Here is a 21,991-nt window from a genome sequence, read left to right on the forward strand (position 1 = left end):
AAGACCTAGGTGCAAGATCTGTCCAATCACACACTCAGCATTTCCTATTCCTGTCCTATCACAGGTTTATCTTACCCCATCAAAGGCTGGACCACCTGTGAAATCAGCCATGTTGTGTACCACCTCTGTTGCAACAACTGCTCATTGTTTTATATTGATATGACTACCAAGCAGCTGTCCACCATGATGAACGGCCACCACAAATCTGACAAAAGCAGAGCAGACGACCATGTGGCATATGCTAGATTTCATTGCCTGCTACACAGTCTGGATCATTTTGATTCTTCCCTCCACTGCCAGCTTTTCTGAACTGTGCAAATGCCCTTAAAATACATTCTTTGCTCCCAAAATTATCCTGGCCTCAGCCTGAGGTAACCTACTGCTCCACACCTTTCACCTAACAGGTTCCACCCCCTCATCGTATCATTTCCTCCCCTCTCACATTCTCTCAACCTCTTTGTGTGCCACCATCTGCCAATATACCTGCCCGTCCTTTCTCCTTCTCTGCTCTCCTCCTTTTCCGCTCTCCTCCTTTTCTTCTCCTCTCCTCCTTTTACTCTCCTCTCATTTTCTGCTCTCCTTCTCTGCTTATCCATTCCTCTCCTTTTCCTCTCCCCTCCTTTTTTGCTCTCCTCCTTTTACTCTCCTCTCCTTTTCCACTCTCAACCTTTTCTCTCTCCTTCTTCTCCTTTCCCGCTGTTCTCCTATTTTGCTCCCCACTTCCCCTTCCCCTACCCCACCTTCTGATGCCCTGCCTGGCAGTCTCCAGTCCCTGCATGCCCTGCTGGACAGTGCTCTTCTCTCCCCCCACCTGTACCCTGTTATGCCTCCGCCTCCCCCGTCCCATTCCAGATTGCTATTCATGTAACAGTCACATTCTGTTTGAAGATGCTGGTGGTGGCAGCCATTTGTGCCAGCTTGTATGTATGTGTGTGTGTTTTCTGTGCTAAGGAAAGCTTTGGCCAATAGCTGCATGTGTAACAGTCTTTTTTGTTGTTCCTGTCTGAAACTCAGCGAGTCATCGTTAAGGTGAGTATCATCTATCCTATTCCTTATATCAAAGAATAATACATGCGTTCTCAGTTACTGTCCAAATTTGATGCTCCCCACATGTTCAAAAATGTAAAAGTGTGCACTTCAAAAAATTCAAAAAAAACAACAAAAAAACATAGTATTCTATGACTATGGTATCAATGAGTCACAGTTGAAATCAGTCTACTTTTACGAAACATGAGAACACTTTAGAATGATATGAAATGGTATGACCATATAGGCTCAGTTGTAGGTAGAATACTAGAGAAATTCAATTAGTTTACAAAGGAGGTTGCTTGTAAATCATTTGCGTGAACCATCCTAGAATATGCTGAAATGTATGGAGCCAGAATCATATAGGACTAATGGGATATTGAAGGTTTGCAGGGAACTGCAGCACAAATGGTCACAAGTTTGTTTGATCTGTGGGGTAGTGTCACAAAGAAAACTGAACTGGCCGACATTTAAAAACAGACATAAACTATCTGTAAAAAGCCTGCTAATGAAGTTCGAAAAACAGCTTTAAATGATGACTCTGGGAATGTAGTACAAAGTTCTGTGTATCACACCCACAGGGATCATGAGGACAAAATTAGATTAATTATGGTGTTCACAGAGGCATTTAAACAGTCATTCTTCCCATACTCCATACATGAATAGTGTGAGGAGAAGCCCTAGCAACTGGAACAGTGGGAAGTGCCCTCTGTCATGCCCATCACATGGAAAGTATGTGGATCAGTTATTGAACAGGCATTATTTTTATTAAGGTATGATCCCCAGTAAGAAGATGCAGATCAGATATCAGATTTTTTAAAAAAAATCATAAATTAAATCATGTGTGTTCTGATTACCAGTATTTGAACACTATGCCTTCTAGAGAAACAGATTGGTATTAAGATAGTACGGAATTATTAATTTTTATGTTTTTAATTTTGGCATCCATTCTGTGGGAAGTGAAATAAAATAAAAATTTTAATGCATTCTTACAAAATAAATGCTTACATCTTTATTACTCTATGAGGCTATGTATAACACGTGACATTTTTATTTGCTTTACAATATATATTACATTTATATTATAGTCTTTTACTCTCTATAAAGGAAGTAATCTAATTCTGTGCAACTTTGTTCTAGTATAAAATATTTCCTTATATCAGTCTGTCATTATTTTATGTTTGTTATTCCACAGATTATTTAAGAAATCATCTCTCTGAATATGCCGGATGAACCTGTGTGAGACAACCCAAGTAACTTCATTGGCAGCCAAGTGCTGTGATACACAGTTTTCCAAATATTTGCTTAATAATGTTATGTAACTCTGTTTGAGACCATACAATTTAATAAATATACAATTCCATAAACAGAAATTTATTTGTTTTGATTACTCTGACTTTTTAAAGAACATTTTCATATAAAATATGTAATTTCTATTTTTTATAGAAATTTGATCTCTTATGCTTAACCTAATGTAATACTGTACAAGTTTGTGGAAACAGTTCTTCTATCTTCTTTGGAATAATATGTAGCATCACACAATTTATACTGGCCATCATATTTCCAAATTCAATGTAACTGGATAGAAAAAAAAATCTACTCACCATATGGTGGCAGGAGAAAGCATGTATAAAGGAATTAAAATTTGCAAGCTTTTGGAGCCAGTAACTCCTCCTTCTGGCAGAAGGGTTGAAGGACAAGGAAGAGGGGTAAAGGAAAAAGGCCTTTTCTACTGTTTTTCTTTTTCCCATTTCACAAGCAGGTATTATCCCCCCAAACATAACTTGTAAACCAAATTCCTCTGACATAACTGAACATGCCCCCTACTCCTAATCCACTCCTAGGGACCAGCTGCATTGGAGCACCTGGGCTGGAACTACTGATACATATCCTTTACCAGGACAGACTACATATCACACTGAGAAATGAGGAAAATCATACCCACAATCTTTCTTGCTCCTTCCAAAGCAATGTTCCACTGCTCACCTAATTTACACAATTCCTAGTCCATGCTTACACCACACTTACTTACAAACTCGTAACACATGGGTCATACCTCTGCAGGAGATCATTCCACTCCAGTCTCACACAGGATTATTCTATTCTATCAAAGGAGGGCCACCTGTGAAAGCTGTCTTGTCATATACCAGTTCTGTTGCCATTTCTGCACAGTATTTTAGCTGCTCACCCAAATGAGTGACCTCCGACAAACTGTGAGCAAGAGAAGAGTCGATCACCCAGTGGGAGAACATGTTGCTGAGCACAACATGCTTGATATCAACGGCTGCTTCACAACACCCCCCCCCCCCCCCCCCCCCAGCTTCTCTGAATTGTCCTTGAAATTCATAACATGTGCTCCTGTCTCATGACCCTCCTGGCCTCCAACTCCACTAGCCCCTGCCCACATCTACCTCCACATCGGCCCCCATAACCTTAACCTGCCTCAGCGTAAACTCATAGCTCCTTCTCCACAGTCTACAGTCTCACTCTGGCTCTGTTCTATTTCACCCTCTACATCCAATCCTCCACATCACTGTGCACGTGCACAACTTCTGCTGCCATCAAGCAGAGTGAGCTCACTGGTGCCAGAGTCTCATCCTGTGTGTCTGCTGCTTCTCCCATCCAGCCATTGGCACACTTCCTCAATCATCCCTCACCTCCTTTTCTTCCAATACTCAGTCTACTACATACAATCCCTCATCCCTGTCAAGCTACAGTGCCGCCAAAATGTTGTCAGGTGTGACAGCATAGCCATGCAGATTGAAATGTAACAGCTAAGACCTTTCCTCTTCTTTAGAGTTTGTTGTCAGCAGATATTCACTCACATTAATTAATTGAAAAGCTAATAACAAATCAACAGTAATCCTAAGCATAGCAAAATATGGGCAATGTAAGTAATATTACACTTTTGGAACTGTTACAATGACATAAACCTGTTCAATTTTTCAACAATATAATGAAAAGGATAGTTGCTACTCACCATAAAGCAAACCTGCTGAGTCACAGAAAGGCACAACAAAAAAAGACTGTCAAAAAGTTAGCTTTCAGCCAATAAGGCCTTTGTCAAAAATATACAACATACAAACATCCACAGACTCATGCAAATGCAACTCACACACACATGACCACAATCTCTGGCAGCTGTCAGTATTCCTTATGCTTCAAGTAGACACTGTAATAGGTAAGAATGTTTAAAACCATACTATTTACTCAAAATCACTAAAATACAGTTAAGATCATTGTCTGTGACACATATTTTAAACCCAAATCCAATGTTATCTGAAACTTTTTTTTTTCAAAAAAGAAAAAAAGAAAGAATGAAAAAAAGAAAAAAAAAAACAGAAGTGGAGTAAAATAAAAGTCTTAATATGTAATTGCAGAGCATTATCCAGTCTGCAGAAATGTAATTATTTTAATTAACAGAAATGATAACTGCAAACATTGCAAACAAACTATGTTAAGGAATTTCCTGGCTGTTTTTTGAAAGACTGTTACTACTAAAATGAAGTAAATTTTTATACCAGGATTTGGAAATTTTTTCTCTTTGCTGCAGCAACAGCAGCAAATCAACTCTATGATGCAGATAACTTAAGTTCAACTAGTTCACCCACCAATTTATTTTCTGCAGATTCTGATAGTTAACTGATAACTTCAAAAATATTTATTACAGCATTGTTACACAATGTGATCCAGACACTGCCAAAAAATATGTTTTTCATATTAGGTGCATTCTGCTGCCACCTACTGCCAGGTACTCCATATCAGTGATCTCAGTAGTCATTAGACATCATGAGAGAGCAGAATGGAGTGCTCCGCGGAACTCACGGACTTCAAACATGGTCATGTGATTGGGTGTCACCTGCGTCATATGTCTGTATGTGAGACTTCCACACTCCTTAACATATCTTGGTCCACTGTTTCCAATGTGATAGTGAAGTGGGAATGTAAATGGACATATACAGTACAAAAGCATACAGGCCGACCTTGTCTGTTGACTGACAGAGACTGCCAACAGTCGAAGAGGGTTGTAATGTGCAATAGGCAGACATCTATCCAGACCATCACACAGGGATTCCAAACTGCATCAGGATCCACAGCAAGTACTATGACAGTTAGGCGAGAGGTGAAAAACTTGGATTTCATGGTCGAGTGGCTGCTCATAAGCCACACATCACGTCAGTAAATGCCAAATGATGCCTCGCTTGGTGTAAGGGCATAAACATTGGATGTTTAAACAATGGGGAAGCATTGTGTGGAGTGATGAATATCAGTACACAACGTAGTGATCCGCCGGTAGGGTGTGGGTATGGCGAATGCCCGGTGAACGTCATCTGCCAATGTATGTAGCACTAACAGTAAAATTTGGAGGGGGTAGTGTTATGGTATAGTCATGTTTCATGTTTTTCATGGAGGGGGCTTGCACCCTTGTTGTTTTGTGTTGCACTATCACAGCACAGGCATACACTGATGTCTTAAGCACCACCTTGCTTCCCACTGTTGAAGAGCAATTTGGGGATGGTGATTGCTTCTTTCAGTATGTTTGAGCACCTGTTTATAATGCATGGCCTGTGGTGGAGTGGTTACATGAAAATAACATCCCTGTAATGGACTGGCCTGCACAGAATCCTGACCTGAGTCCTATAGAACACCTTTGGGATGTTTTGGAATGACCACTTTGTGCTAGGCCTCACTGACTGACATCGATACCTCTCCTCAGTGCAGCACTCCATGAGGAATGGGCTGCCATTCCCCAAGAAACATTCCAGCACCTGACTGAATGTATGCCCATGAGAGTGGAAGCTGTCATCAAGGCTAAGGGTGGGCCAACACCAAATCGAATTCCGATGGAGGGCGCAACGAACTTGTAAGTCATTTTCAGCCAGGTTTTTGGATACTTTTGATCACATAGTGCACATTCAGTAACTATATTAAGTACACAGTGCATTAACTGGCTTTCAAGTATTGGATCCCAGCCTAGGGAAACTTTTCAAGCTCTGAAGAAGGATTTGTTCAGAAGCTCATAATCTTATTTGTGTGCCTGTCGATGACTCAGCACCTCAACTGCTCAGTGAGGTGTTACTTTTGCTCCAAAAATTATTCATTAGTCCACACCTATTTATTTAAGTATAAGACAACTTTTTGCTTGGAAACAGTTATGTATTTTTAGCATATAAAGTTATTTTGTCAAGCTGCAAGAATGCAAATTTGTGTATATAAATTATGTTGCAAATAACACCACATATGCAGTCTGAGTAATGTATAATTAAATGTGGTATCAAACTACTATGGTCAGAGTTACTGTGAGTAATTAACTGTAGCTTGGCTTTATATTAGAACAGCTACTGTTGGTTGTGAATTTAGATGATATTTCAGAGGTCCCTGGCCACTGCAGAAGCAATGGTGTTCAGCAGAGCTAGGAGTGACAGACAGGTGTATGCATTTTTCAGCTGCCTGAAGACATCCAACTATGAATTCTATATTCACAGAAGATAATTAGATAATATAAGTGCTCCATGTAACAATATCATATTACAAATAATTGAAAGTAAGTCAGTTATGCTGGTTAACATGCCAAAGCAATGTTGGCTTGCACCAGATTTTAGTTAAAAACTTCAGTTACATGAAGATTTAGTAATTCGGTTGGGAGTAAACTGTAAGCCTAAGGGCTATAACTGATTTTAGTTGCTGTGAAGTAAAGTTTGCTACAGAAGCTACAATGACTGATGAGTTATTCAAAGTTAGAAGTTCATTGACCTTAGCCAGGCACACAGGTCAAAATTAGTCGAAGAGGGATTTGTCTAAAAAGTATCTCATACATTGAAGTTCCTTCTTTCCTTGATACACAGTCATTCCTTTTGTGTGTGGTAACTGAACTTGAAATAATAGCAGTGAGAAACTAATCAAGTGGAGAATTAATTCTGAAAGTGTAGGAAGAAGATAAGAAGGTGAGAAACTGTTAATATTTACAATAATTTTAATTTTCTTGGTGAAGAAGACAAGGAAAAAACATTTTATTGGTGACTGAATGTTAATGAATGATTGTGTAATTACATTTGTGTTATCATAAGAGTGGTTAAGTAGTTTGAAAAACTACAGGAAGCTTTAAAAGCCTACAAAATAAGAAGAATTTAGAAGAACTAGGAAAGAATTAATAATATGCTGAGTATTGTTGAAACTAAGTAATAATCAAATCAACAACTGCTTAGCATGTCTAAATAATGACATAGCTGACATATTGTCATCAAGTTTTAAGAAAGGAAGAGGATTCTTCTAAAAATGGAAGACCAATAATATTTGCTTTGACTGGAAGTATAAAAGAGGCAATTCAAGAACAATATGCAGTTGAAGAAAATGACATGCAATCAAATATTCATCCACTGAAGCGCCAAAGAAACTGGTATAAGCATGTGTTTTCACATACAGACATATGTAAACAGGCAAAATATGGTGCTGCGGCCAGCAATGTCTATATAAGACAACAAGTGTCTGCCGCAGTTGTTAGGTTGGTTACTGCTACTTCAATGGCACGTTATGAAGATTTAAGTGAGTCTGAATGTGTGTCATAGTCAGCGCATGTGTGATGGGACACAGCATCTCCGAGGTAGCGATGGAGTGGGGATTATCCCGTACAACCATTTCAAGAGTGTGCCGTGAATATGAGGAATCCAGTAAAAAATCAAATATTCAAAGTCACTATGGCTGGAAAAATATCCTGCAAGAACAGGGTCTCCGACAACTAAAGAGAATCATTCAATATGACAAAAGTGGAACCCTTCCACAAATTGCTGCAGTTTTCAATGCTGGGCCATCAGCAAGTGTCAGGGCATGAACCTTTCGATGAAACAACATCAATAAGGGCTTTTGAAGCCAAAGGCCCACTTGTGTACCCTTGATGATTGCATGACACAAAGCTTTACGCCTCACCTGGGTTTGTCAACACTGACATTGAACTGGAAACATGTTGCCTAGTCAGACAAGTCTTGTTTCAGATTGTATCGAATGGATGGACGCGTACGAGTATGGAGACAAATTCATGAATCCATGGGTCCTGCAAGTCAGCAGGGGACTGTTCAAGTTGGTGGAGGCTCTGTAATGGTGTGGGGCATGTGCAGTTTGAGTTATATCGACTCCTGATACATCTAGATAGGGCTCTGACAGGTGACATGTACTTAAGCGTCCTGTCTGATCACCTACATCCAGTCATGCCCATTGTGCTTTCTGATGGACTTGGACAATTCCAGCAGGTCAATGCAACACCCCAAATGTAGAAATGCTACAGAGTGGCTCCAGGAACACTCTTCTGAGTCTAAACATTTCCGCTGGCCTTCAGACTCCCCAGACATGAACGTTATTGAGCATATCATGGATTTACATCTTCATCTACATCCATACTCCGCAAGCCACCTGACGGTGTGTGGCAGAGGGTACCTTGAGTACCTCTATCGGTTCTCCCTTCTATTCCAATCTCGTATTGTTCGTGGAAAGAAGGATTGTCGGTATGCCTCGGTGTGGGCTCTAATCTCTCTGATTTTATGCTCATGGTCTCTTCGCGAGATATACGTAGGATGGAGCAATGTACTGCTTGACTCCTCGGTGAAGGTATGTTCTCGAAACTTCAACATAAGCCCGTACCGAGATACTGAGCGTCTCTCCTGCAGAGTCTTCCACTGGAGTTTATCTATCATCTCCGTAACGCTTGCACGATTACTAAATGATCCTGTAACAAAGCGCGCTGCTCTCCATTGGATCTTCTCTATCTCTTCTATCAACCCTATCTGGTACAGATCCCAGTATTCAAGCAGTGGGCGAATAAGCGTACTGTAACCTAATTCCTTTGTTTTCGGATTGCATTTCCTTAGGATTCTTCCAATGAATCTCAGTCTGGCATCTGCTTTACCGACGATCAACTTTATATGATCATTCCATTTTAAATCACTCCTGATGCCTACTCCCAGATAATTTATGGAATTAACTGCTTCCAGTTGCCGACCTGCTTTATTGTAGCTAAATGATAAGGGATCTTTCTTTCTATGTATTAGCAGCACATTACACTTGTCTACATTGAGATTCAATTGCCATTCCCTGCACCATGCGTCAATTCGCTGCAGATCCTTCTGCATTTCAGTACAATTTTCCATTGTTACAATGTCTCGATATACCACAGCATCATCCGCAAAAAGCCTCAGTGAACTTCCAATGTCATCCACAAGGTCATTTATGTATATTGTGAATAGCAACGGTCCTATGACACTCCCCTGCGGCACACCTGAAATCACTCTTACTTCGGAAGACTTCTTTTCATTGAGAATGACATGCTGCGTTCTGTTATCTAGGAACTCTTCAATCCAATCACACAATTAGTCTAATAGTCCATATGCTCTTACTTTGTTCATTAAATGACTGTGGGGAACTGTACTGAACGCCTTGCAGAAGTCGAGAAACATGGCATCTACCTGGGAACCAGTGTCTATGGCCCTCTGAGTCTTGTGGACGAATAGCGCGAGCTGGGTTTCGCATGATCATCTTTTTCGAAACCCATGCTGATTCCCACAGAGTAGATTTCTAGTCTCCAGAAAAGTCATTATACTCGAACATAATATGTGTTCCAAAATACTACAACTGATCCATGTTAGAGATATAGGTCTATAGTTCTGCACATCTGTTCGACGTCCCTTCTTGAAAACGGGGATGACCTGTGCCCTTTTCCAATCCTTTGGAATGCTACACTCTTCTAGAGACCTACGGTACACCGCTGCACGAAGAGGGGCAAGTTCCTTCACGTACTCTGTGTAAAATCGAACCGGTATCCCGTCAGGTCCAGCGGCCTTTCCTCTTTTGAGCAATTTTAATTGTTTCTCTATCCCTCTATCATCTATTTCGATATCTACCATTTTGTCATCTGTGCGACAATCTAGAGAAGGAACTACAGTGCAGTCTTGCAATGTGCTGTTCAGAAGAGATCTCCACCTCCTTCTACTCTTACACATTTATGGACAGTCCCACAGGACTGATGGTATCAGTCCTCTCCAGCACAACTTCAGACATTAGTCGAGTCCATGCCACATCAAGTTGCAGCACTTCTGCATGCTCGCAGGGGCCATACTTGGAATCAGGCAGGTGTGCCAGTTTCTTTGGCTCTTCGGTGTGTGATGCTTTACATTAGTAAAATGTCTGGTACTGTTAGAGGGGAAGAAAAGAAAAGAGGAAAAGAAGGTTAGGACAAACCACCCCTCACTTTTATTGGTGCAGATTTACAGTTTTCCAGTGATATAAAGCTCAGTTGTTGCCACTTTCCCAAGGATAGAGGGGTGAGCATGCACAGTAGCAGCTGGGCATATGCAACAAACAAGCTAACGGCAGAACATGACGGAGTAGGAAAATTGTCAAGCTGTGGACAGTGAGGGTTCGCAGTTCACTGAGCAACAAGTCTGTGTATGCTGGCATCATCAAGAGATGAACACACAACTGATGAGTTGTGTTAATTTATTTGGTGTGGGACCAGTGAGAATAAGTGATCTGATTATAGTATGTGATAATGTAAATTATAATCATGGTAATGTTGGGTAATAACAATTCCATTAATTTAACTGTTTCTTTGCTCAGTGACAATGAATCATGTATCATGATTCTGCAAGCCATAGTGCAGGCAGAGTCATTAATACAGGGTTTGCATTATAATATTAATCAAATGAAAAACAGATTAACTGGGTGAATCAAAGTATTACAACAAAGGCTTAACAAGGGGTTAAATAATTTGCAGACTCTAGATCATAAGGGTTAGGATGCTGAAAATTGTATAACTATGTGTGATGATAAATTAACTGAAATAAATAACACACAGTTGTGAAAAGAGATTAAAAATGAATCAGAGATAGTTTTAATTAAAACCGAGGGTAATTATATTAGGTGGAAGGGTTTAAACTTGAAACACATAGAGAATTAAACATTCACCTTCACATCTTCAAACCCTTTAATGGTGAACACCCCATATTATTTATAGTAGCATTTAAATGATTGTTACTTAGCCATTGGAATGATAAGGAAAAAGCGAGACCTGTAAAAAGTCATGTAATGTCTGATGTTGCTCAGTGGGGATGCTGTTCAGTGGGGCATGTTACATTTAGACTCATTTGTGACATATTTGGATTAGAAAGCGAATTCGAAACCAAATACTGGAATGATAGTGCACAAAAGAAACTAAGAATCAAATTGTTAGGCTCAAAACCATACCTAAGAGATGAGGTGGATATAGACAATTTGTATAATGACATTAAAAAGAAAAAAAACTAAATATTTAGATGACTCTAATACAGAAAAACAACTTCTGGAAGTGGCTGTAATCAGGCTTTTGTGGAAGGGAAAATTTTCTAGTTGAGGCTTGGAGTAAGCTGGCTCATCTTTGTGTCTGTATATGTGTGGATGGATATGTGTGTGTGTGCGAGTGTATACCCGTCCTTTTTTCCCCCTAAGGTAAGTCTTTCCGCTCCCGGGATTGGAATGACTCCTTACCCTCTCCCTTAAAACCCACATCCTTTCGTCTTTCCCTCTCCTTCCCTCTTTCCTGATGAGGCAACAGTTTGTTGCGAAAGCTTGAATTTTGTGTGTATATTTGTGTTTGTTGTGTGTCTGTCGACCTGCCAGCACTTTCATTTGGTAAGTCACATCATCTTTGTTTTTAGATATATATTTCCTACCTGGAATGTTTCCCTCTATTATAACCATATCATTAATTTGAACCCAACAATTAGATTCAATGAGCAGTTACACAAAGCTGAAAAGTTAGAAAATGTATAAGCAGAACAGGCTAATGAAGTAATTAGAGTGCACAAATATAGAACTAATGAAAAAAGCAATTATGAGCAATTCATGGGGATATAACAAGAATAAGAATTGGAATAAACAGAGGGGTTATATCAAACCTAAACTGGAGATCATTCAGTAATGAAGGCAAATACAGAGAGAAAAACTGATTGGCTCCTGGATTGATTCTTGGGTCTCAGAGATCACAATAAGAAAGTTGTGAGGAATTATTAAACAGAGATACAAAGGTAAATGAAGAACAATTAGAACCCATTGTCATGGGATTAACTGAGATATGACCTGCCAACATATTAAATCCTGGTAGTACTACTGTCATAATACATAATGAATTTTTTCCTACATTCCCAGTAATAGGAGTCTCCACAGTGTGTGTGACAGCAACAATAGGAATACCAGTGAGGAAAAAACCTGTATTGAAGGACCATTCAGAAATGCAAAACAGTTACCAATAAATTACACACTATGTGAATATCAGAAGTTCTTCTCAGCCTATCTTTCAAAGATGTCTTACAAACCTTTCAGCAGAAAAACAATTGTAAATAAGGAGTGTGATATTCATGTTCTTGTTCCACTGTTCATAGTACTTATGTTTTCTGGTACCAGAGAATCATACACCCAGATTTATAGCGAGTGCAGTCGTATGTGTTACTCGAACACATCAGTGAGACACTTCTAAATGTATATAATAGTTTCATTTAACCTACAGAAAAGATTATCTCATTCACAATTAGAAGGGGTCAATACCTAAAAGAAATTTTGAACTTTACTGAATTTAAAAGAGCTGTTTCATGTATGAAAAATGTAAATATTATGAACTATTAAATAACAAAAAATTCTTAATATTTTATTTGACATTGCATATGATTCCAAATAAACTTTACAGTTTTCATGAAATTAAATCAAGAAACTGACAAACTAAGTCAATATGTGGATGTTACAGTCAACTGAAATATCAACAGTGATTAAAACTGAATGCCAGATTGAAACTCATGGGCACAGCATTTTTTTTTAACTTTTATTTTTTTTATTTATTTATTTTTTATTTTTTTTATTTTTGCAGAGCTTCTTATACCGTTTGCATCTATACATGCTTCAGAAATTTATTCACAGATTCATTTTCACATTGTATTTCCCATTTTTCCAAACTCTACAGAGACAATTCTGAGTTCCCATTGGACTTGGTGTCCTACCTAAGGGTAAGGCAGGGAATAACCAAGATACAGCATCAGAGTTAGTTTCAAAATGAAATTTCTGATCTGCAAAGAACAAGCACTGAATGAACCTTCATTATAGAGTAAAACACTGTGCCAAACCAAGGCTTTAATTCAGATTCTGCCTCTCATCAGCAACACTTGATATATCAAATGATGCAAGTTTGTGGACCAATTCAGGGCTGCAGTTTACCTATATTTTTCTCCTGATTTACTAAACTCTAGTTTGACAGGATTATGGCTGTTTGTTTTTGTGACTGTACTGATCAACGAAAAACATGACTGCCTACTGTGATAATTTTTGTGAATGGTACTCAAGTCCTGTGATTCAACAATACTCTTTGTGTGAAAGATTCTTGATACTAAACATAAAAATTAGGCAAAGGTCCTGAGTGTGCATCTTGGTCCAGCACACAGTTTTAATCTGCCAGGAAGTTTCATAAAAATAAATAATTTTTTTTTCCAATGTGGTAGGAATTTTATGAAAATGAAATCCAATTGAAAAATATGAAATATTTTTATTTACAAGAATTTACAGTTTCTTTAATCAACAAACCAAATAAAAACCAGTGTATTATCACTATATTTGTACTATTTATTTGGCACTTTGTCCTTCAAATAATAACATGTATGATATTAAGGCTCCATATTTTCACGAGACCACAACCATGAATAAGGATTACCAACCTTAATTCCATTGCTGTATTTTTTTTAAAGATTTAACATATTTAAATTGTAAAAACTGTGACAGATAACAGTATGACAAACAATCACATGAAATGCAGCTATGTAGATTCATTATTATTTTCTGTTAAGAAAGGAAGTACTGTGTATATATCTGTGTTAAACTGCTTATTATACAAAGCTATATACATTTTTAATGAATAATGAAGTTTTTCAGTCTTTTTCTCACATCATTTGTGCATACTGAAAAAAAATTGCTGCTCTTTTGAGATCTGTACTGCATGCCAGAGTTATGTGAACATCTCAAAAATACATATCCTCTCATGCTTATCAAAAATGAAGTGCACTTGTCATATTGTATGACCCACAGTCAGCTGCTTTGTGAACAGTCTGCTCCCATAAATGCTAACAGTCCATTGGAACGATTATTAGAGGTTTTCTTAATTTACTGCACTCTAATGGTCTAGCATATAATGATTGTGATGTGGAAACAGTAACTCCACTGTATATAGCAAAGACACAAAGACTCATAATTTATACACTGCATGATACATTACTGGGGACTGTGCACAAAGGAATGCTGAATGAAGGAGACACTTGGCAAAAGCAGTTCAACTTGGTGTAATGATTCTGTATAGCTGATGATGAGCAACTGAACTCCTAGATGCAATATAGAAATAGAGCTGGCACTAACTGATAACCTGCACTTTTTGCATGAGGTAATAACTGAAAAGTAATTCATTTTTGTCAATTCTGAAAATGTGAACACTTTTTTTTTAATTGACACAAATATTTATCTTACAAATACAGGCATTAAAGAAATTGAAAAAGACCAAAGTCTCCACTTTTATTATTGCAACAGTTTTGTTATTTGTGACTGATATAAAATTGGTCTGTGTGGAGTCTCTACAGTTTTCACAATTTGGCCATTTGATATAACAGAATGGACATTATACTGTTTTCCAGATAACATGTAACTGGAAAATATTTTCTTTTGTGTAAAGGCTCTATTTTTCCAGGGATATATACACCTGAAATACAGTAAGAAGTTTCTGCTTTTATATATGTGAGTTGGTCTAAGAAACAGTTGGTGATATATGAACCACAAGGAAAGAAAAAATTAATACGTACTAAGCTGAACTGTCTTAATAGAACAGGCTTACAAAAAATAGCCAATTAAATCCATATGATATATTTGTATTATTACATCCTATTTTTCCTACACCAGTATAAAAATAAAGCTGACAAAGATAATATTTATTAGCCCATGACTAGATGCTGTTTGTTTCAAGATTAGCTGGTCTTTTCATACTATATTTTAAGTAATGTAGCTACCTAAGGTGAACATTGATATGAGACACAAAGAAAACATACTTCTAATAAAAGGCTGTAATATGATAGTATCACATTTTTCTAGTTCATCTAGATAAAAAAAAATTAATATACCTCACCATAAGAAGAAATACACCGATTTGCCTTATTAACTACAAAGTTCATATTAACTAGAAGTTTTTAAGTGGAAGCCACAAGATTATTACCTACAATTATTATTATTATTCAGAAAAATGTTGGATAGCAGTTTCTTTGGTGCAAGGTGAAATGGAAGAAAACTACGAAATACCCATGCAAATACGAGAATCAATTTTGTGCAACACAAACATAGTAAGCAGAATTAACTTTGAGTTAGCAGGTTATACAATTTAACTGAAAATCGATATTACTCAATGGAGCAAATCATATGCAAATGGGTTGCATTATTGATTGCAACTTTGTGTATTATCACGAGGAGGTCATATCGTGAAAGAGTAAATGGTTTTGCCCATATAATCTTGACTGAATCAGTATGAGTCATGGATATATGTTAATTGTAATTATATTTGTATGCAACTAAGAAAATTTAGTCTCATAAAGTTAGTGAAAATATAAACCAAATTAGAATATAAGGAAAAATGATAAGAGAAAAATGGTAAAGTCCTTAGAAAATTAATTCTGATTGACTTACCAAGTTACTAATTCAAGTCCCAGAAACATCAAAATATTGAAAATAACTTGCAGATCAACACTCAAAACTTGAGAAAATAAATATCATAAAACTGCAGATACAAGACAGTAACATAACAAGGAAATTGCAGTGTTAACCAAGGTGTTATGAGATTTAAGAGCTGCTGCTGCTGCTGCTGCAGCTCATTTCTTACATGATTTTCTGGCATTGCACTTTGAAAACTGGTTCGAGAGAGTAATACTTATCATGGTATCCACTCTAAAAACATGCTATTTTTTCTGATGAACAATTTAATGGCAGTGGGAACACATTTGCTTTTCTGTATTTTTACTTGCTTCGAAAGTTCTGTTTTCCAGGTTTGTTAAAACTGTGTTTTTGTATATGTTGTACAATATAGTTTTTATGTAATTTTTTTACAAACTATACCAACAAAAAGTAAATACTCATTGTGAAGTAAGTTCAGCAAGAATTTTCACACTGGTCAGAAAAATGATATATGAGTTTTCTATGTGAAAATATTTATGCTGTGTAAAGCAATATTATAACTTAAATAGCAAAAACTTCAAATTTTAGCTGTTGAAAAGCAATGTTTGTATTCAGGTGCTCAGGAATTTCACCCACATGTATTGCCAGTCTGAGTGTCTGTCCAGTTTCAATGCTTACAATGTGTAATGGCTGCATTCCCAGTGGGTGACACATCATGCTGATAGTTTTTAATATGGTTTCCATTCATAGTTTAATGTCTAGTAATCAATAAATGGTAGTGATGTTGAGTTACATATCACTAGCTTGAACACTGGAAACTCCAGATAGGCATATCAATAATGTATTGACAGACAGATTGCTACTTCCGTAATGCAGGCCCGAGATGCTGGAGTTGGCGGTCATGTGTGCATGAGGTGTGCTTGCTTTTGTGTATGAATGGTGTGTGTGTTTCTCTTTTGCTAATGAAAGCTGTTGTCAAAAGCTTTATGTAAGTGTCTTTTAATTGTGCCTATGTGCAACTTAACATGTTTTCTTTATGGCAAGTAGCAATCTGTCTTTTCCTACATTGTAGATCACTGGTTTGATCAGAAATAACAGAGTGGAGTTTATGCTAATTACATAGCTATGAAAGTTTGTACAGTTAGCATTACGATTACCAGAAACCCGATGGCTGAAGGTGTGAAGTTTGGTTCAGTAAGTAAAAATGAATGCAGGTAGTTTCAAACAAACGAACCACAATAATTTTCACCCAGATATACTAGAGACAGTCATATCACAAAGATTTTTTTAAAAAAGGAACATTTAGTATCCTAGGAAGAAACCTCCAGTAATATCACTGAAGCACTGAGAAGAGTTGAAGACGCAAATAAGGTGTATCCTAACTCAACACCGATTTTGAAGCTTACACCATTACACCAGTGTACCGAAATTAACCATTCTCATGCCATAACTTTAATTCTCTTGAGTGAATGGTCACTGTAAAGAAATGGCCTAGAAAAATAAGAAGAAAGTTCTGAGAATTAAAAATCATAATATTTGGTAGCATTTAGTGAAGAAACTGACTGCACCAGAAGTGACTATATTTTGGAGGTACAGGAGGGAAAATTCTGGCAGAATGCGAATAATTCATGAGTAAAGGAGATCACTCCAAAAGCATATATTTGCTTATGGTACCAATATTGTCAAAATGACCAATAGTGATACAGTAGTATATAAATGGTAATTGCAAGCAGTATTTCAATAAATGAATTACACTAATTCAGAGAAATTCTGATAACCAAAAACTTTGTTATGCTGGTGATTTTATGTAAAGTTGTCCACAATGTCTATGCGCAGTTGCAATTGGAGATATATTTTCTACTGGAGATTTAGGTCTGCCTTTGTATACAATTCATCTGTAATGAGTCTTTAAAATACACAGTGAAGTTCAAGATTTTGCATGACTGGAAACAGCAACCAATCTTTGAAACAAGATAATCTCTAATAATGATGACCTTCTTTCGATAGCAAAAATGCTTAAGGACCAATGAATTTCATCATTATTTAATTTATTTCAGTGTGACTTTGGATATTGACAACGCTAGCTGAATGCAGTTTATGGTTCAATATTTATTTACAGAATTATATTTTTAATGGGATATCCATTGTGTTCAAGTTTGCTGTAAGGATAAAAGTTAGGCAAGTGTCTTTTTTTTCTGAAATTTCCGCGTGATCGTGGGACCGTTACGGAAAAGCAATAGCACCAAGAAAAAAGCGTTAAATCGAAAAAAAAACATGCGAAAGTAACACAAGCTTTGTACACGAAAACTCCTTTCAAGTACTTTCTACGGACGATTGTGAAAGTTCAGACCTATACGGTGCCGGTTCTCGTGAACGAGGTGAAGAAGAAAAGGGCAATGTGAATAAAGCAGGAGAAGAAAATTTATTAACCGTGAGAAATAAGAAACTAAGCGCAAATATAGACAGTGCATATGTCGTGCTAAAGTGTGTAGTGAAACAACGCAGCCGGCCGCAGTGGTCTAGCGGTTCTAGGCGCGCAGTCCGGAACCGCGCGACTGCTACGGTCGCAGGTTCGAATCATGCCTCGGGCATGGATGTGTGTGATGTCCTTAGGTTAGTTAGGTTTAAGTAGTTCTAAGTTCTAGGGGACTGATGACCACAGATGTTAAGTCCTATAGTGCTCAGAGCCATTTGAACCATTTTTGAAACAACGCAAGCGGACTTCCAGACTGTAAACTGCAATAAGGTAGAAAACTGTTTGTGTTTTCAGACAGCCATGGTCGTGGTCTTCAAATAAACTAAGAGAAAGAACTAATATATGTTTGTGTGGTATAGTGAAACCGGAAACCCACTTGGTGGAATCAAAAAGCATGTGATATTTTACAACAATTTTTGATAGTACAGATCGACGAGAATGACCAAGGACGAAATGTTTACTTCATCCAGGAAGATGCACCACCCCATTGCCTGGCTAACGACTGGGATTTCCTCGTTGACCGCTTTCCAGATCAATGGATTGGATGTGATGCGCCAATTGCATGGCCCCCACGTTCCCCAGACCTGATATCACTCGATTTTTTTTTAATGAGAATTCATCAAGGATATCGTGTTTTTGCCTCCTTTGCCGGCTTCTCTACCTGAACTTAGAGCAAGAATTTACGCCGCCACTGAGCAAGTTACACCTGCAGTCCTACAGCGAATTTGGCAACAAATTGACTTCCAATAGGATGTGTGCAGGATAACCAACGGAAACCACTTACATCTTCAGTTCAAGGTAAAAAAGCTAGATGTGTTTCCCTATAAAAAACACTAAACCCAGCTCTGTATCTTCTTTCAGTAAATTTATATGAACTTTCAAAGTTGTAAAGTCCTTTTTGAAACACCCTGTATGTGACAGCTCTCGACTATTGAATGTAGACACAGACACAGACTTCAAAAGCTGCGTATAGTGAGAAAAAAATCACAATTATTGCTCTGCAAGCACAGAAATTGAAAATGCATTCCATAAAGCAGGTCATGATGTGATGCATAGAGGCTATTTTCTTTTTATAAGAGAGTAGTTAGCGTATAGCACTAAAAACCGTATTTCAAGGCAGTAATGGGAAAAAAATATTAAATTTTTTTGTCATGAATGTTGGCTACAGCTCAAAAGCGATTTTTAAAAGACATGCAGAATTTAATATTGAGACTAACGCTGGTCAAAAGCGACGTAAATTAAATAAATGGAGCAATATTGGTAACCATTCAAAAACTGCTTTCTCATTTCGACGCTCTGCCAGAGTAATGTCTTTATTCATTCTATTTACGAAAGAAGTTATTGAGTTTAGAATAAAATCCGAAGGAACGTTTCAATTTAGGTAGCAAGCTATTAGGTTGATGCATAAGTTGTAGCGTTTTTATTTTGCATGTTGTTATTCCGGTTGCAATGGGTTTATTTATTATCTTTTTTTGTTTGCAGTTCACTGTGGGTGTTTGAGTTTACATAGCCGGCGCTACAGTCTGGAACAGCGCGACTGCTGCGGTCGCAGGTTCGAATCCTGCCTCGGGCATGGATGTGTGTGATGTCCCTAGGTTAGTTAGGTTTAACTAGTTCTAAGTTCTAGGGGACTAATGACCTCAGAAGTTGAGTCCCATAGTGCTCAGAGCCATTTGAACCAACCTCAAAGTTAAGTCCCATAGTGCTCAGAGTTTGAACCATTTTGAGTTAACATATTATTTTGTAAACAGGAGATAGTGAATGCAACAGTGGAAGATAGGAAATGGAGTGCCAGGTGGAGAAATCGGAACGTTTCCGCCGTACTCTTGTTTTAGTTCAATAGAGGGGTGACAGCAGTGGAGGTAACCAGAAAGAACTGCGCCGTGTGTGTGGACAATGCCACTGGACAGAGCACGGCAAGATGGTTTTCTCGTTTTAAGGAGGGATGCTTTGACATTAGTGACTCTCCACGTCGACGAAAACCTTCGGGGTTTGGTGAAGTTCGTTTGAACGCATTAATCAATAATGATCCACGTCCGTGTATCGAGATCTGGCAAAAGTGATGAACTGTCATCATTCCGCTATCGTGCGAGATTTGCGCCATTTGCATGCAATGGGGAAGATACAAAAATCGAGTGTATGGGTACCACATGCTCTAAGCGAAAATCACAAAAGTCAGTAGGTGGCCAAATGTGCATCTCAGATAGTTTGTCATGAATTGGTTCTTGAGCAACATCGACTGTTCCTATACTGTATCCTTACTGTTGACGAGCAATGGTGCATGTATGCTAGCATAAGGAAAAGAATGGAATGGTTGAGTTCAAACAAAGCAGCAACTCCCTGTACAAAGACCTGCGCACATCCTCAAAAGAAAATGTTATTTATCTGGTGGAACAGCGACGGTGTGGTTATTACGATTTGCTTCCTCGATGTGTAATCATCATTGCTCACATTTATTGTCAACAACAGAGACGTCTTGCAGACGGAAGAACAACGACCAGTAAGAATGCGTGAAGTAATGCTACTCCACGATAACGCCTGCCTGCGTTCTGTAACAAAAAACACTATACAGGCGTTAAGTTGGGAAATCATTTCGCACCCACCTTATTCATGTGATCTTGCGCACTTAGATTTTCATCTTTGTCGCTCTCTATCGAACAACCTCCAAGGTAGTTTCTTTCTGGATGTAAATACGTTTCGAACATGGCTCTACCAGTTCTTCGCCTAAAAACCACGTGGTTTCTACAGAGGCGGAATCGAAAAGTTACCTCAGCATTGGCAGATTGTTGTAAATAGTGAAAGAGAATATACTGTTGGTGACTAAAGTCTCTGTTATTTGTATCTGTTGTGTTTATGAAACTTACGAAAAAACGTCACGAATCGATGTACCAACGAAATACATCGCATAAAATTTATCTGAAAAAGATTTTCAGTGGTAAGCACACAAAATCGACATATTTCCAAGAGGAATAACGTAGTTAATAATATTTTTAAACAAAAACTTCGTCTGAAATGGATTTCTGTGATCAGCATGACGAATATATTTTAAATCTTCCTACAACTACACGATACTGTTAATGTAGCAAACAACATTTTAAAGAAAGAAAATGGTATTCTGTGGAAAAAATAAACTTAGTTAACGCTGCCGTGTCATTCTTATTGGGAAATGTAGGTGCGTCAAACAATTCTGTACCTGATTATTCTACATCTTGGCTATTTCTTTTTTGTTTCGTGCTTGCCGGTACATCCACGTCGAAAAATTTTCCTTTTGACACACATTTTTAACGATGCGTCCATTATCATTATTCCGGAAGGAAAGGTCGAAGGCAAAATATACAGGCGACGTTTACGATGTGCACTGTCAGGATTTTAGATCATTGAGAAGAGCAGAGACTTTTGCATCTCTACTGGTGCAGTAAACAATGTTTCATGCAAAATCATTCACTTCGTTGTTTTGGTGAAGTCCCGTCTGAAGTCAGTGAATGTGATGACTTCGAACATGATACACTTTCTGAATTAAATGATTACTTAAGAAGCAAAACACGAAAATTAAAAAGGCTAAGATTATATTAAAAATGATTGTTCCAACGAATCTGGAAGCGATTTTTGGGTTTGTAAAGAAACAGCAAGAAAGCCATGTTGAAGCTCCAGGAATCAAATTTCCTGCAATAGTAAGGAATCAGACTGAAGCAGTAACATTAAGAAAAAGGGACAAGCATCAAAAGACTAAGGAATAAAATTCAGTAAAGCAGAAAAATGGTAATTATTACAAGAATGAGTAGCAAC

The 21,991-nt window shown here is 37.8% G+C and overlaps 1 protein-coding gene across 5 annotated transcripts in view; it reads left to right on the forward strand.

Annotated features, from left to right (window-relative positions):
- The window catches only part of LOC124803528 (spermine oxidase), a 174,495-nt gene extending 172,096 nt beyond the window's left edge, over nucleotides 1-2,399 (forward strand). For all 5 annotated transcript variants that reach the window (XM_047264680.1, XM_047264679.1, XM_047264683.1 and 2 more), the window contains one exon: nucleotides 2,222-2,399. In XM_047264680.1, the coding sequence (XP_047120636.1) occupies nucleotides 2,222-2,246 (25 nt within the window). In that variant the 3' untranslated portion in view covers nucleotides 2,247-2,399. The remainder of the gene's footprint in view (nucleotides 1-2,221) is intronic.
- The last annotated feature ends 19,592 nt before the right edge of the window (nucleotides 2,400-21,991 follow it).

This window comes from Schistocerca piceifrons, chromosome 1 (genome assembly GCF_021461385.2).
Source record: "Schistocerca piceifrons isolate TAMUIC-IGC-003096 chromosome 1, iqSchPice1.1, whole genome shotgun sequence".
Lineage (NCBI taxonomy): Eukaryota > Metazoa > Arthropoda > Insecta > Orthoptera > Acrididae > Schistocerca > Schistocerca piceifrons.